We start from the raw sequence: 17,607 nt of genomic DNA on the forward strand, positions 1-17,607 counted from the left end.
CACCTTTCTGCCCAGCTCTGCAGCTTCTCTATATCCTGCTGTAACCTGCCACATCCTTCCTCACTGTCAACAACTCCTCCGACTTTCGTATCATCCGCAAACTTGCTCACCCAACCTTCTAACCCCTCTTCCAGGTCATTTATAAAAATGACAAACAACAATGGTCCCAAAACAGATCCTTGCGGAACACCGCTAGTGACGGCACTCCATGAAGAAACTTTGCCATCAACTACTACCCTCTGTCTTCTTCCATCCAGCCAATTCCTAATCCAAACCTCCAACTCACCCTCAATGCCATATCTCCGTATTTTCTGCAGTAGCCTACCATGGGGAACCTTATCAAACGCCTTACTAAAATCCATATATACCACATCTACCGCTTTCCCCTCATCAACCTCCTTCGTCACCTTTTCAAAGAATTCAATAAGGTTTGTGAGGCACGACCTGCCCTTCACAAAACCATGCTGACTATCCTTGATCACATTATTCCTATCCAGATGTGCATAAATCCTATCCCTTACAATTCTCTCTAAGACTTTGCCCACAACAGAAGTGAGACTCACCGGCCTATAGTTACTAGGGTTATCCCTACTCCCCTTCTTGAACAAGGGAACCACATTTGCTATCCTCCAGTCTTCTGGCACTACTCCTGTAGACAAAGAGGACATAAAAATCAAGGCCAATGGCTCTGCAATCTCCTCCCTTGCTTCCCAGAGAATCCTAGGATAAATGCCATCAGGCCCAGGGGACTTATCTATTTTCACCTTTTCCAGGATTTCCAACACCTCTTCTCTACATACCTCAAAGCCATCCATTCTACTTATTTGTGACTCAGTATTCGCATCGACGACAATGCCCTGTTCCTGAGTAAATACTGAAGAAAAGTATTCATTCAGTGTCTCCCCAATCTCTTCCGCCTCCACACGCAACTTCCCACTACTATCTTTGACTGGACCTATTCCTACCCTAGTCATTCTTTTATTCCTAACATACCTATAGAAAGCCTTAGGGTTTTCCTTAATCCTACCGACTAAGGACCTTTCATGTCCCCTCCTTGCTGCTCTTAGCTCACTCTTCAGGTCCTTCCTGGCTACCCTATAACTCTCAATCGCCCCAATTGAACCTTCATGTCTCATCTTGAGATAGGCCGCCCTCTTCCATTTAACAAGGGATTCCAATTCCTTATTAAACCACAGCTCCCTCGCACGACCCTTTCCTCCCTGCCTGACAGGTACATAATTATCAAGGACACTCAATAGTTGCTCCTTGAACAAGCTCCACATATCATTTACACTCTTGCCTTGGAGTCTACTTTTCCAAGCCACACATCCTAAGTCATGCCTCACCGCATCATAATTTCCCTGACCCCAGCTATAACTCTTGCCCTGTAGTACACACTTATCCCTCTCCATCACGAGAGTAAAAATCACCGAATTATGGTCACTATCCCCAAAGTGCTCACCTACCTCTAATTCTAACACCTGGCCTGGTTCGTTACCCAGAACCAAATCCAGTATGGCCTCACCTCTTGTTGGCCTGTCTACATATTGTGTCAGGAAACTCTCCTGCACACATTGAACAAACACTGACCCATCTAACGAACTTGAGCTATAGCTTTCCCAATCAATATCAGGAAAGTTAAAGTCCCCCATAACAACCACCCTATTACTGTCACTCATCTCCTGAATCACCTTCCCTATCCTTTCTTCAATGATTCTAGGACTATTAGGAGCCCTGTAAAAGACTCCTAACAGGGTGACCTCACCTTTCCTATTCCTAACCTCAGCCCAAACTACCTCAGATGGCAAGTCCTCATCCATCGTCCTTTCCACCACTGTAATACTATCTTTGACAAGCAATGCCACACCTCCCCCTCTTTTACCCCCACCTCTGACCCTACTAAAACATTTAAATCCTGGAACCTGCAACAGCCAATCCTGTCCCTGTTCTAGCCATGTCTCCGTAATAGCCACAACATCGAAGTCCCAGGTACCAACCCACGCTGCAAGTTCACCTACCTTATTTCGTATACTTCTTGCATTGAAGTATACACACTTCAAGCCACTTTCCTGTTTACAGGCACCCTCCTTGGAAATTGATGCCATGTTCCTAACCTCCCTACACTCCAGGCCCTGCACCCTGAAGCTACAATCTGGGTTCCCATGCCCCTGCAGAGTTAGTTTAAACCCCCCCCAAGAGCACTAGCAAACCTCCCCCCAAGGATACTGGTGCCCCTCAGGTTCAGGTGTAGACCATCCTGTTTATAGAGGTCCCACCGTCCCCAGAAAGAACCCCAGTTATCCAAAAACCGGAATCCCTCCCTCCTGCACCATCCCTGTAGCCACGCATTTAAGTGTTCTCTTTCCCTATTCCTCGAATCTCTATCACGTGGCACGGGTAACAAACCAGAGACAACAACTCTGTTCGTTCTAACTCTGAGCTTCCAACCTAGCTCCCTGAAAGCCTGTCTAACATCCTCGGCACTCCTCCTACCTATGTCGTTTGTGCCAATATGGACCACGACTTCGGGCTGCTCCCCCTCCCCCTCCAGGACCCGGAAAACACGATCAGAGACATCACGTACCCTTGCACCTGGGAGGCAACATACCAAACGTGAGTCTCTCTCGTTCCCACAAAACCGCCTATCTGTGCCCCGAACTATCGAGTCCCCAATTACTACTGCTCTGCTCTTCTTCACCCTTCCCTTCTGAGTAACGGGGACAGGCTCCGTGCCAGAGACCTGAGCCCCGTTACTTACCCCTGGTAAGTCGTCCCCCCCACAAGTATCCAAAACGGTATACTTGTTCTTGAGGGGAACGGCCGCATGGGGTCGTTCACTCAGGCTGTGTCTCACTCTGACCAGGTGTAGCTTACATGACTGATCAAACTGGAGGAGGTTATTTTGGTAAAGGACTGAACCAATTGAAAGAATTTGTCAAGAACGCAAGAGAAGTTGAGAAACTGGAGAGAGTACACAAACCTGCACACTGTTTATTACGTATCTCACCAAGCACCATCTGTTCAACATGCAGTTGAGTCTGCACATCACACATTGCATTAATCAGCCACCTCAAAACCTTTAAACCAGAGTGACAGCAAGGGATTGCCTAAGAGGAGTTTCTTTTAGGCAAGTAACTAACTGAAAAATGTAGATGAGGCCCAAGCATTACAACTGTGTTTCTTTTACTGCTCACTGCAGGCCTCCCCCGTTTGCCTATTTTGCTTGTTGGTCCGATTTTATTCCTGTAGATTATCAAGTCCTTCTGAACAGCTTGGAACCTCAGGCTAATAGTTGAATTGTCACAGATTCTAACCTTGGCAGAGAAACAGTAAGCAGGTAAACAATTAATGGAAAATCGGCAAGTCAAAAAACATGTTTTTCTGTTCATTATAATGTAAGTTTCTCTCCACTTTACAAATGACACAGCGAGAAAGGATGTTCAATAAATAGATCTTATGTACATCCAATAATAATATTTTCAGTCATATTAATTAGCCAAACAAAAAATATTTTTAACTATATGTGACCAATCATCGGTCTGTCAGTTAGTGTTTCAGGTGTACTAATAAGGGGAATTTTTATGTAACTTTGGGTTTGCTGTCTGTTAGCCCACAATGCCTGCTGAATCATCCTATTAATGGTCCATGCCTCATTGTTAGAAAAGGAGATCTTTTAATTGCTTGTTTAAATAGGTCAAGTCTAACATCTAATTACTTACTCAGTGCCAGTGGAAGACCTGCATTCCAAACACATAATAAATATTGCATTATCTTGTGTTATCGTAAATATCAGGTACTAAGTTCATTTCTATAACACCATTTCAGCAATGCTCTGGAACACTCGCACGCATTTTGCTGTGGCATGCAGTGCTGCACATTGCCTCTGACACTGTCTGGGCACATGTTTTTCAGACACCCACCTTCTGTCACCAGTATACAAGCCAGTGAATGAGTGCTATCCTGATGACATACAGCCTTACCAACAGGTGCGACTCCACTTGCTTACTTTTTGCAAGTCCAGGCCATCCACATTCTGAAAATATCAAGCGCGACATTGATCATTTGAGAACTAAGCACCATAATGGGGAAGTTAATTTTGATTTTCTGTTATTGTAAGGTCACTGAAAACGTGTTTTGGAATGTTTCTGGAGATATTTTTGATTATTTTTTAAATTTTCAGAATGTTGTCACTCACAAGAGGCCAGACTGCGGCCTGTGCACACAACAACATAAAGATATGGAGACAGCAGTAGCAATGCCTATAGATCTTTACAGTGATGAAAGATGAACTGTAGGTTGACAGGCAGGCAAGCTCCTTTACGCCACTCTGTGATCCTCTTGGAGCCAGATTCTTCTATGCTCTTTGACAATAACAGGAAGGAAAATGAAAGAGTCATGTAGCAACTTTCACAAGCACTGGGTTCTCCAAATCAGTTCTGAAAGATAATCGTAAATTGGAATGTCCATCAGTGCTCTCATTGAGATCTTCATCTGGACTCTCTGCACTCTCTTGTCCACCTTGAGGTATTGTGGCAAAGTCACCAGCAATTTTAGACTACCTAAATGTCAGAAATCATAATGTAAAAGTTGAGTGAATGAAAACGGCTGCACTGAAATGCAAGAAAGTCCATGGTTATACCATTAGGATCTTGCTCATCATGTCAGACAGTAGGTTGAGGGTGAACTAGATTGAAAAGAAAGGCTTCAGGGCAAAACTGAAAGAGAAATGGTAGTAGATAATAGATGCAGTGGCTTTAATTTTCCAAACCTCTCTCATTTGGGAAAGGTTCCATCAGATTTGAAAATAGCAAGTGTAACTCAATCAAAAAAGGGAGATGGCAAAGCCTACAGGCCAATTTATTCAATATCTCTCATAGGAAAACTGCTGCAATCTATTCTTGAAGTTTAATGGCACTTCGAATATATCAACATAATCAGGCAGAATCAACATGGCTTTATGAAAAGGAAATGATGTTTGATTGATTTATTATGATTGTTTGAGAAGCTAACACATAATGTGGTTGAAGGGGAAGCTGTGGACATGCTGTACATGGAAGGAATTTGACAAGATGCCACAATAAAGGTTACAATGCCAAATAAGAGCTCATGGTCTTAGAGGAACAAATTACCATGGATAAAGGTTGAGCTTGATTGCAGGTAGATGTCTAGATTAGAGCGGTGCTGGAAAAGCACAGGTCAGACAGCATCCAAGGAGCAGGAAAATCGACGTTGCATGAAAAAGCCCTTCAGAGAGTGGCATAAATGGATCATTTTGGGATTACCAAGATGGTGTTTGTTTGTATGTCCATTGTCTTACCAGACCATATGGGCTGCTCCCTCATTAGAGAGAGATGCGACTGGTGGTGACTTAACCTGAGGGCTACCAGACCTCAAGCATGGGAAGAGGTTGAGAAGAGTATACTTCATGGTAACCTCAAACCGGTGATGGAAATTCAACCCATGCTGTTGGCATCACACTGCTCTATAAACCAACCATCGAGCCATGTGAATTAAACTGATCCCCTACCAAGGTGTAACCATAAGACCATAAGAAACAGGAGTAGGCTGTTCAGCCCCTCGAACCTGCTCAACCATTCATTAGGGTAATAGCTGATCAGTCACTCTCTGACATTTACTTTCCTGTATTTCTCTTGATTCCCCTACTGATTAAGAATCTATCTATCTCAGCCTTAAGTATACACAAGGATTCTGCCCCCACAGGTCTCTGTGGCAAAAAGTTCCAAAAGAAAGGCTGAATAGGCTGGGACTTCTTTCATTGGAGCATGGGAGGTTGAGAGGTGATCTGAAAGAAGTTTATAAAGTAACAAGAGGTATAGATAGAGTTGACGGTAGTTGTCTTTTAAGAGACAGTAAGGTCTGCAGATGCTGGAGATCAGAGTTGAGAGTATGTTGCTGGAAAAGCACAGCAGATCAGTCAGCAGCTGAGAAGCAGGAAAATCAATGTTTCGGGCCAAAGACCTTCATCAAGAGTGAGCTCATTTCTGATTAAGGGCTGTGGCCTAAAACGTCAGTAGTTGTCTTTTCCCTAAATTGGAGAATTTCAAGACAAGTGAGCACATTTTTAAGGTGAGAAAAGAGAGATTTAAAAAAGACAAATCTTTTACACAGAGGGTGGTTTGCATATGGAATGAACTTCCTGAGGACGTGGTGGATTGATACATGAATAGTAAAGGTTTGGAGGATATAGGGTGTAGGTTTGCTCGCTGAGCTGTAGGTTTGATATCCAGACATTTCATTACCTGGCTAGGTAACATCATCAGTGGCAACGTCCAAGTGAAGCGAAGCTGTTGTCTCCTGCTTTATATTTGTTTGTCCTGGACGGGGTTCCTGGGGTTTCTGGTGATGTCATTTCCTGTTCATTTTCTGAGGGGTTGATAGATGGTATCTAGATCTATGTGTTTGTTTATGGCGTTGTGGTTGGACTGCCAGGCCTCTAGGAATTCTCTGGCACATCTTTGCTTAGCCTGTCCCAGGACAGATGTGTTGTCCCAGTCGAAATGGTATTTTTTTTCCACCGTATGTAGGGCTACGAGGGAGAGAGGGTCGTGTCTTTTTGTGGCTAGCTGGTGTTCGTGTATCCTTGTGGCTAACTTTCTTCCTGTTTGTCCTACGTAGTGTATGTGGCAATCCTTGCATGGAATTTTGTAGGCGACGTACCAACCATCAAACCAAAAATCTGGGTCCGCTACGTAGATGACACCTTTGTCATCACAAAACAAAACAAGACAGAAGAGACATTTAACATCATCAAAAACACCCTCACAGGCATAAAGTTCACCAAGGAGGAAGAAACCGACAACAAACTCACATTCCTGGATGACACAGTCAAAAGAAAGGACAACGGAGCACGACAAACCTGCGTATACAGAAAACCGACAAACACTGACCAAATACTTAACTACACCAGCAACCATCCCAACACACACAAACAAAGCTGTATCAGAACACTATTCCAACGAGCCACCACACACTGCAGCACAGACGACCTTCGGAAAACAGGGGAGAACCACCTATACGACATATTCAAGAAGAACGGATACTCAAAAAATACAGTCCGCAGATTCCTCAAGAACAAACCATGACAAGCAGACCAAACACAGCCAGAAATCCTAATCACCTTACCACACATCAAAGAAGTTTCAGAAATGACAGCCATTCTACTACGACCCCTCGGAATCCTAGTAGCACACAAACCCACCAACACTCTCAAACAAAAGCTAACAAATTTGAAAAGGGTGACACAGTGGCTTAGTGGTTAGCACTGCTGCCTCACAGCACCAGGGACACGGGTTCAATTCTCACCTTGGGCCATCTGTAACTGCTGCGTTTATTTCTAATGGGCAGCACGGTGACACAGTGGTTAACACTGCTGCCTCACAGCACCAGAGACCCAGGTTCAATTCCCACCTCAGGCTGTGTGGAGTTTGCACATTCTCCCCGTGTCTGCATGGGTTTCCTCCGGGTGCTCCGGTTTCCTCCCACAGTCCAAAAATGTGCAGGTTAGGTGAATTGGCCATGCTAAATTGCCCGTAGTGTTAGGTGAAGGGGTAAATGTAGGGGAATGGGTCTGGGTAGGTTGCACTTTGGAAGGTTGGTGTGGACTTGTTGGGACGAAGGGCCTGTTTCCACACTGTAAGTAATTTAATTTAAAAGACCCTGTACAACCCATGGACAAAACCAACATCGTCTACAAAATTCCATGCAAGGACTGCCACAAACACTATGGAGGACAAACAGGAAGAAAGTTAGCCACCAGGATACACAAACACCAACTAGCCACAAAAAGACACGACCCTCTCTCCCTTGTAGCCCTACACACGGAGGAAAAAAAAACCATTTCGACTGGGACAACACATCTATCCTGGGACAGGCTAAGCAAACACATGCCAGAGAATTCCTAGAGGCCTGGCAGTCCAACCACAATGCCATAAACAAACACACAGATCTAGATACCATCTATCAACCCCTCAGAAAACAAACAGGAAATGGCATCACCACAAACGCCTGCAACCCCATCCAGGACAAACATATAAATATAAAGCAGGAGACAACAGCTTCGCTTCACTTGGAGGTCGCCACTAGCCAGGTTACCTAGCCAGGTAATGAAATGTCTGGATATCAAACCTACAGCTCAGCGAGCAAACCCTACACCCTAAACCTCAACCTGAGCTACAAGCCTTCACAAACCTTTGGAGGATATGGGACAGGAACAGGCAGGCGAGATAGTTTATTTATGATTATGTTTGGCATGGACTGGTTGGGCCAAAGAGTCTGTAAGAAACAAAATTCAACCTAATCTCAGTCCTAAATTTGCATTCCTTAAATCTGAGACTATGCTTTCTAGTCCTAGATTATCCCATGAGGGGGAAATAGCCTCTCAGAATTTATCCTGTTAAGCTTATAAGAATCCTTAAGAAACCAATGGAGTGCACTGGGATTCGTTGGGGTTTCAACTATTTACAATCTCAATCCATAACTTGGATGAAGGGATCAAATATACAGCTGCTAAATTTGCATAAAGATAGATAGAAAAGTAAATTACAAAGAGCAAATAAGGAGTCTGAAAAGGAATATGGATAGATTAAGCAAGTAGGCAAAAATTGGCAGGAGTACATTTTGGGAAAATATGAACTTGTCCACTTTGAGACAAAAAACAAAGAGGGAGCAAAAAATTGAAATGGAGAGAGATACAATATAGGCAGATCTAGGTGTCCTAGTCCATGAATTACAGAAGTTATTACACGGATACACTAAGTGAAAGGGCTTATGCCCGAAACGTCGATTCTCCTGTTCCTTGGATGCTGCCTGACGTGCTGCGCTTTTCCAGCAACACATTTTCAGCTCTAATTAGTCCTTGCCTTGTCAAATGCACAGAATCTCCTCCAACAACTTATCCACCAGTGATGTTATGCTCACTGGTCTGTCATTCACTGTTTTTTCCTTGCAGCCTTTCTTAAGTAATGGCACAACCCCCAGTCTTCTGGCACCTCACCCGTAGCTGATGATGATACAACTATCTCTGCTTGGGGCCCCGCAATTTGTTCCCTAGCTTCCTACAATGTCCTCGGATACAATTGACTAAGATCAATCTGGTGGCCACATCTGATTTTCTCAGATGTGTGATCAGCAGGAACCTCAGCCTGGAACTTGGCATAATCAGAAAACTCAGGCAATGAACCCAAAGTTCTCTGAGATTTGCATTAGTAGATGAAGATCACTGTCACCAGCTCACAGAGGCAAAATCAGTCTCAGGTTTCCTCATAAACAATGAGATTGCTTCCAGTTCCTTGTTTTGACCTCTCAAAATCTTTTTTGAGATTGTGTACAGTGGCACAAAACATGATTAAAAACATCATATTGTGTGTTAACTACTTGGTTTAAAAATGAACATAGTTGCAGCTTTCTATTTAAAATCATGGTTCCAAAATATAGTCTTATTTATGTTATTTTTTTCAAAGATGGCAGCACTCTATTTTCATATGGTGGATGAGTCATGAATAAGCTCTGAAAATCCACACATTAAGGGGCAAGGTCAAGTGTGTGGTACTGGAAAAGCACAGCAGGTCAGGCAACATCCGAGGAGCAGGAGAATCGACATTTCGGGCATAAGCCTTTCAACAGGAATGAAGCTTGTGGGTCAGGGGGCTGAGAGATAAAAAGGCCTCTCTCAATGCCTTGACGAATACATCCAGTAATATTCCAATAAATACTTTTGAGCATTGTGGTCAGAGTGTCTTTGATGTCATGTTAATGGCTATTTTCACATAAATACTGAGAAGAAACATCTTATAGAAGCTATTACACTGAATGTATGCATCAACTATTTTTATGGCTTCGGATATTTAAGTCAAAAGAAAATATTGTTGTTTCTGGATGTCAGCAGAATTTGAAAGATCAGATAGTTACATCACAGAGCAAATGAGGATAATTATAGAGTCAGAGAATGATTAAGTGTAGAAACAGGCCCTTCAGCCCACCATTTCTACAGTGCCCAATAAATATCAAACTAAATAATCCTATTTCCTGCACTTGGTCAATAAACTACTATGGCCTGGCATGTTAAGCCAGATACTTCTTAAAATGTTAAGAGAGTACATGCCTCCATCACCTTCTCAGGGAGTGTGGTCCATATTTCTACCATCCTCTGGGTAATAAATCTCCAGTGCAGTCACAGCCTTCCAATAGTGTGGCAACCAGAACTACACACAGTATTCCATCCATTGCCTTACCAATATATGTTTTATGAAGTTGTTAAAAAATCCCTGCTCATACATTCTATATACTGCCTAATGAAGGCAAGCATGCCATATGCCTTCTTCACCACTCTGTCTACCTGTGCTGACCTCTTCAGGGATCTATCTACTCGTACATCAAATGTAAATGACTTGTAAATCAGGATCTATGGACTTGTGCGTCGTCCCTTTGTTCCTCAGTACCCCCATCCATTGTGTACATATTTCCCTTATTAGACCTTACACTTACGAAGCTTAAATTGCATCTGTAATTGTTCTACACAACTTACTAGCTGATAAATATCAAATTGTAGCCTGAGACCATCCTCTTAACTATCAACAATACCACCAATTTTCGTGACATCTGCAAACTTACTAATTATACCTTCTATATTCACATCCAAGTCATTAATGTACATAAACAGCAAGGCGGCACTGATTCCTAGGATACACTGCTGGTCCCAGGCTTCCAGTCACAAAAACATCCCTCCATCATCACTCTTTGCCTCATCTATGGAAGTCAATTTTGGATTCAGTTTGTCAATTTGCCTTAAATGTCATCTCACAATTCTAAAATTCACTCATGAGACATGAGTGTCACAGCACCTTGTTGCCCATCTCTACAAACAAAAGGCTATTTCAGAGGGCAGGTAAAAGGCTTCCACATTGCTATATGTTTGGAGTCACACAGAGGCCAGAGCTGGTAAAGGAATTGTTTCCCTAAAGGATATTTGTGAACCAAATAGGATTTACAATATTCCAATGATTTTGTGGCCACCGATACTGACAATATTCCAGCTTTACTAACTGAATTTAAAATCCCTATTTGACATGGTGGACTTTGAATTCATGTATCTGGATCATTAGTCCAGAAACATAACATGTTATTGTACTCTCTGTCTACTTTCTAAGCACACAACTCAATATCAGTGACTGTAGGATTCTCAGTGTATGAACGTAAAAATATAGAGCTGCTATCAAAGAAACAAAACAAGGATTCAAACAGTGACAGATCATGGAGACTACTACTTACTGCAGCTCAACAGCTGACAAAAGACTGCAAAATCCTACTTCACTGCAGTGATCTGCCCCAAAGTACAGGAATACTACTCATTATCTCTGACATAAACTTCACATCACATAATACTTCCATGTCGACTGATTACTAATAAGCATTACATTTTCTGTTCGAGTACAGTACTTTAATAAAGCAACAACAAATTCTGGTTTGAGACCGTGAACTACAGAATTCCAGTTATTTGTGTAATTTGCTTAAATCTTAAGCAATATGCCAATTCATTTCCTTCCATTTTTGTCTATAATTAGAAGACATAAAATGCCAGATTCCTTTTGCAAATGCTCCTCAAGTGACAACACAGTGATACCATTGACGAATCGATGATGTAAATACAATGCTACATGTCCAAATAAAATAGAGATCAATAATACCACAACTTCAAGTATTAATCCCAAGTGAAAGATATGCAAAACATTCCAGGCAAAATCTCTACATTTTAGCCAGAAAAGCTTTAAAATGACGAGCACAGTTAAAGACCGGAATGATGATTTGTCATCTTCCAAGCAGTAGCTGTTTTGCAACCACAATTTATAAATTACTTAGATAGTCACTCCTGCAATACACTACATTAAATGTAAGGCAACAGCTCTTGGCAGTGCTACAAGCTACAAAAAACAAACTCTATCTTACCATCCTTAGTTATTTCTCCACGACTGCAATTACTGCAGATATGCTTGATCTCCTTGCCTATGTGACACTGGATCACGAAAGAAACATTGTGGTTAGTAGGCTCCTGCAATTGTTTCATCCTCATGAAGTAAAAGGTCCTCTTTTTAGGATTTTCCCCACTCATCTTTTGCATTGATTTTGCTCTACAGGCAGAAGAAAATGAGAACCGTTCTGTATATGCAGAACAGGTCATCAACAAGCTAAAAGATTAGCACTGAACTGCATCACAAGGATATAGAGACAATACTCCAGTCGACTTCTGCTGACCCTTCTAACTGTGTTGTTTGAGCCACATTTAGATATACTAAGTGCAGACACAGCATGCCATCTCTTTGCTACATGTAAAATATAACCAGCTTAATCAGTAGTTCAGCATCTAATCAGTTCCTAGCTATGCATTTCCCTTGGGGTTACTGTCCTCTCAAAAGTAATAAATATACTGAAATGAATAAATCTTTCCTTAAGAAGGCTGGGAACTATATCTTGCAGGAACAGTTAACCCTTGGCAGAAGGCAAATTATTGTAACTGTCAAGTCAGCTGGAGGCAATTACTCAGAGGTTAAACCTCAGGCCTATGCTGCTAATTTTGAAGTGTTTTGTGTAGAATTCCATTTATTCGCCAGCTGACAATGAAGAAGCTGTTCAATACTTTAGTATAAAGCAGTGAAAAAGTATTAATCCTTGAAAAGTAAACAAAAACTCATTCTGACAGCGCACATAATACTATTGTACAATATCCTGCCTACTACACATTTAAATTAGCTGAGACAATAAAATCTTGTACTGCAGTCACATATTCCAAACAAAAGCTGAATAAGTTATCAGTGTATCCATTAATTGCTACTCTCCAAACAAAATTTATCATGCTAGATCTCAACTAAATGAAAACCAATAGTAAAGCAATACAGATTTTTAAGGGATTAAAGAATATCTGTGAAATAAACTGTCCATACAATTTTGAAAAGTCTGGTGCTGGAAAAGCACAGCAGGTCAGGCAGCATCCGAGGAGCAGGAGAATCCATGTTTTGGGCATGAGCCCTTTACAATTTGTCAAGATCACACATGTTCCTCCGCTCAAAACAAATTCCCCACTCTAAAAGCTATTTTACGCATTAACCCAAGTTTAAGTATAAGAATTATTTCAACATATACTGAAAGTCACTTGGACATAAGTAAGAGACCCATGAGAAAAGTCCAGTTAGCTTGGGTGGAAAGGTAACAACAAAACAAGGAGTCGGAGATACATTAAGCACCCAAATCTCTGCATTTTCAACACTGATATTGAAAGATATTTTTTGCATGAAGACATTTTGAATCATAGCATGGTTAAAACACAGAAGGCTATTCGGCCATCATGTCAGTTCTCTGTTAAAGATATTGAGCTCGACATATTCCCCTACCCTTTCCCGACTTACTTATCCAGTGTTTATCTGATTCCTTTTCCAAAATTATGATTAAATAATGTCTCTACCAGAGGCAGTGCAAAAGAAGTTTAGCTCATATTATCTTCGGCATTTTTAAAAAATCAATCAACTGAAATCTGTGTCCTCCAGTTCTCAAACCTAGTAGAAACATAGGAACAAGAATAGTACATTCAGCCCATTAACTACACCCCCATTTCGAGATCATGATTGATCACCTCCTCATTGCTATTTTCCAACTGAGGACAACAGATGCCTTTGCCTGTCTCTTCAGAATGATGTTCCAAGCTACACATTTGCCTTAAATGAAAGACATACATGTCTAACAGGTGATCTGTGGGCCACAATACATAGAGAGAAGGGGAGGGGGTGGCAGAGGGAGAAAGGAGCAGTAGGGAGGGAGAATGAGAGGAAGTGTGTGTGGGTGGAAGGCAGAGAACATTGGAGTGAGCAAGAGTGGGAGTAAGTGAGAAAGCAAGACAGAATGAAGAAAGGAGTGCAAGTGAGATAGGATGTAAAGGAAGGCAGGATGACAAGTAGGAGAGAACGATTGCAAGGGAGATATGGAGTGAAACAGGGAAGGATGGTGAGTATGAGTGTAAAATGGAGGAAGAACGGAAGGGAGGGAGTGTGAGACAGAGGTAGGAGCGGAGTGGTTGGGAGAGAATGCACAAACATAAAATGGATAGTGGGAGGAGGGATGGGAACATTTCTACATGGTTGTGGGAGGGAGGATGATGGAAAGATTGCCTGCATGAGAGCACACAAAATCTGAGACTGAATGAATCTTTCACATGCACTGAGATTTTTCTCCTTCTCTGTCATCAAAAACCTTACACCAGAGATGAGAACAAAGTTCGCATTGTTAAACTCACCTGACCCAGCACCCTCCTTTTCAGTGTTATAAGTACTAGCATCCTGGTTTTCTCTCTGTCACTCTCTCTCCTTATCCCTCTCTAGCTCTTCTTAATTGAAAAGACAAAAAAAAAGCTCTGTTGCTTGATGCTTTTTACAGTCATAGAAATGTATGGCATGGACTTTTCCAGGCTGACCAGATATCCTAAATTAATGTAGTCCCATTTGCCAGCATTTTTCCCATGTCTGTCTAAACCCTTCTTATTCAAATACCCATCCAGATGCCTTTTAAAATGTTATAACTGTACCAGCCTCCACCACTTCCTCTAGCAGCTCATTCCATACACTTACCACCCTCTGCGTGGAAAACGTTGCCCCTTAGGCTCCTTTTCTATCTTTCCCCTGTCCCAATAAACATATGGCCTCTAGTTTTGGACTCCCCTACCCCAAGGAAAAGATCTTGGCTATTCACCCTATCCATGCCTCTCATAATTTTATAAACTTCTAGAAGGTTAGCCCTCAGCCTCTGATGCTCCAGGGCAAACAGCCCCAGCCTATTCAGCCTCTCCTTATAGGTCAAACCCTCCAAACCTATCAACATCTTTGTAAATCTTCTCTGAACCCTATCCAGTTTCACAACATCTTTCCTATTGCAGGGAGACCAAAATTGCATGCAGTATCCCGAAAGTGACCTAACCAATGTCCTGTGCAGCCGCAATATGACCTCCTAATTCCTAGACTCAACAGACTGACCAATAAATCCAAACTTACCAAACACTTTCTTCACTATCCTGCCTACCTGGGACACCACTTTCAAGGAACTATGAACCTGCACTCCAAGGTTCAGCAACAGAATCTTACTATTAAGGTATAAGTCCTGCTCTGATTTGCCTTTCCAAAATGCAGCACCTTTATCTAAATTAAACTTCATCTGCATTCCTTGGCCCATTGGCCAACCTGATCAAGATCCTGTTGTAATCTGAGGTAACCTTCTTCGCTGTCCACTACATTTCCAATTTTGGTGTAATCTGCAAATTTACTAATCATTCCTCCGATGTTCACATCTAAATCATTTATATAAATGACAAAAAGGAGCGGACCCAGCACTGATCCTTGTTGCACACCACTGGTCGGAGTCGTCCAATCTGAAAAGCAACCCTCCACACTATCTTTGAGCCAGTTCTGTATCCATGTGATCTAACCTTGGTAACCAGTTTACCATAAGGAACTTTGTCAAACACCTTACTGAAATCCATATACATCATGTCTGCCATCATTAGTCCTCTTTGTTACTTCAAAAAACTCAATCAAGTTAGTGAGACATGATTTCGCATGCACAAAGCCATGTTGACTATCGCTAATCAGTGCTTGCCTTTCCAAATCATTCCAAAGTCCTTCAGGATTCTCTCCAACAACTTGCCTACCACTGATGTCAGGCTCACTGATCTATAGTTCCCTTTTCCTTACCATCTTTCTCAAAGGTGGCACTATGTTAGCCAACTTCCAGTCTTCTGGCACCTCACCTGTGAGGTGATCAAATGATAAAAATATCTCAGCATTTCCCACGGAGTTCTGGGTACACCTGATCAGGTCCCAGGGATTTATCCACTTTTGTGCATTTTAAGATGTCCACCACCTCCTCCTCGACAATGTAATCATTTTTCCAAGATGTCTATTTATTTCCCCATGTTCTCTATCTTCCACTTCCTTCTCCATAATAAACACTGATGTAAAAACTCGCTTAGTACCTCTCCTGTCTCTTACGATTCCACACATCGACGGCTTTCCTGATATTTAAGGGGCACTATTCTCTCCCTACTTACACATTTCAATGGTTATTTTATTAATTACCAAGTTAACTCATCAATTTATTCTTTTGGAATTGTTGTTTTCTCTGACATTAGTGAATACAAACGTGCCAATACTTACCTTTCTGAAATTTGCTCACCAGCTCCCCCAAGTGAAAGAAAAAATAATATATTACTTCACGTGAAAAATTTGGACTCTCCTAGGCTCAAAGGATTGAACGGTCTAATTTTGTTCCTATGTTGTTGAGTTGGTTGTAAGTGAAAAGTGATGTTGTACAAGACCAAAACACATAAGAACAGAATTAGGCCATTCAGTCCATCTAGTCTGCTCCACATTTGATCATGACTATTATGTTTCTGAACCCCATTCTTCTGCCTTCTCCCTGGAACTGTTGATCCCCTTATTAATCAAGAACCTTAAATGTCTGTCTTAAATGTACTCAATTATTTGGCCTCCACACCATTCGGCAGCAATACAATCCACAGGCTCACCACCTTCTGGCTGAAGGAATTTCTCCTCGTCTTAACTCTAAAAGGTCTGAAGTTGTGTCTCAGGTCCCAGCCTCTCTTATTAATGGAAACATCATCCCCATGCCACTTCATCCAGGCCCCTCAGTGTTTTGTAAGTTTCAATCAGATTCCCCTCTTGTCCTTCTAAACTCCATTAGGTACACACCCAGAGTTCTCAACTGCTCTTTATGTGACAAGCCCTTCATCCCAAGGATCACTGTTTGAAAACTCCTCTGGACCTCCCCCAAAACCTGCATATTTGCCCCCAGATGTGAGGCCCAAAACTGCTCTCAATATTCTAAATGGACTCTGACCAGAGCCTTATCCAGCATCAGCAGCATATCGATTCTAACCCTCTTGAAATGAATGGAAACAATGCATTTGCCTTCCTAACTGCCAAGTGAACCTGCATGTTAAGCTGAGGAGAAACCTAAAATAGTCCCTCGGTGCTTCAGATTTCCGAAGCCTTTCCCCATTTTGAAAATTATCTACGCCTCTACACTTCCTACTGAAGTGCATAACCTCACATTTTCCCACATTGTATTCTTAGATTAGATTAGATTACTTAGTATGGAAACAGGCCCTTCAGCCCAACAAGTCCACACCGACCCGCCGAAGCGCAACCCACCCAGACCCATTCCCCTACATTTATCCCTTCACCTAACACTATGGGCAATTTAGCATGGCCAATCCACCTAACCTGCACATTTTTGGACTGTGGGAGGAAACCGGAGCAAACCCATGCAGACACGGGGAGAATGTGCAAACTCCACACAGACAGTCACCTGAGGCGGGAATTGAACCCGGGTGTTTGGCACTGTGAGGCAGCAGTGCTAACCACTGTGCCACTGTGCCGCCCTCCTAAGTGGGGTGCTCTTTGAAGGGTCAGCATGGATTCATTGGACTGAATGGCCTCACACTGCAGGTGATTTTGTGATTTAATGAACAATGTCCTCAGTTCCTTTGTCCAGATTGTTAGTGAATTGCTGTGGTTCCATCACTGACCCCTGTAA

At 42.2% G+C, this 17,607-nt stretch overlaps 1 protein-coding gene across 13 annotated transcripts in view; it reads right to left on the minus strand.

The window, feature by feature from the left end:
• Positions 1–17,607, minus strand: part of phactr1 (phosphatase and actin regulator 1) — a 477,218-nt gene that overhangs the window by 312,403 nt on the left and 147,208 nt on the right. For 9 of the 13 annotated variants that reach the window (XM_087978667.1, XM_087978668.1, XM_087978665.1 and 6 more), the window contains exon 1: positions 11,962–12,147. The exons of the other annotated variants lie outside the window; for them this stretch is intronic. In XM_087978667.1, coding sequence (XP_087834793.1) covers positions 11,962–12,133 — 172 coding nt within the window. In that variant the 5' untranslated portion in view covers positions 12,134–12,147. Of the gene's footprint in view, positions 1–11,961; positions 12,148–17,607 lie in introns of those variants that run through there. 13 annotated transcript variants of the gene reach the window in all.

This window comes from Chiloscyllium plagiosum, unplaced genomic scaffold (assembly GCF_037043375.1).
Source record: "Chiloscyllium plagiosum isolate Xiang-an unplaced genomic scaffold, Cpla_swu_hap1 HiC_scaffold_34, whole genome shotgun sequence".
Taxonomy (NCBI): Eukaryota; Metazoa; Chordata; class Chondrichthyes; order Orectolobiformes; family Hemiscylliidae; genus Chiloscyllium; species Chiloscyllium plagiosum.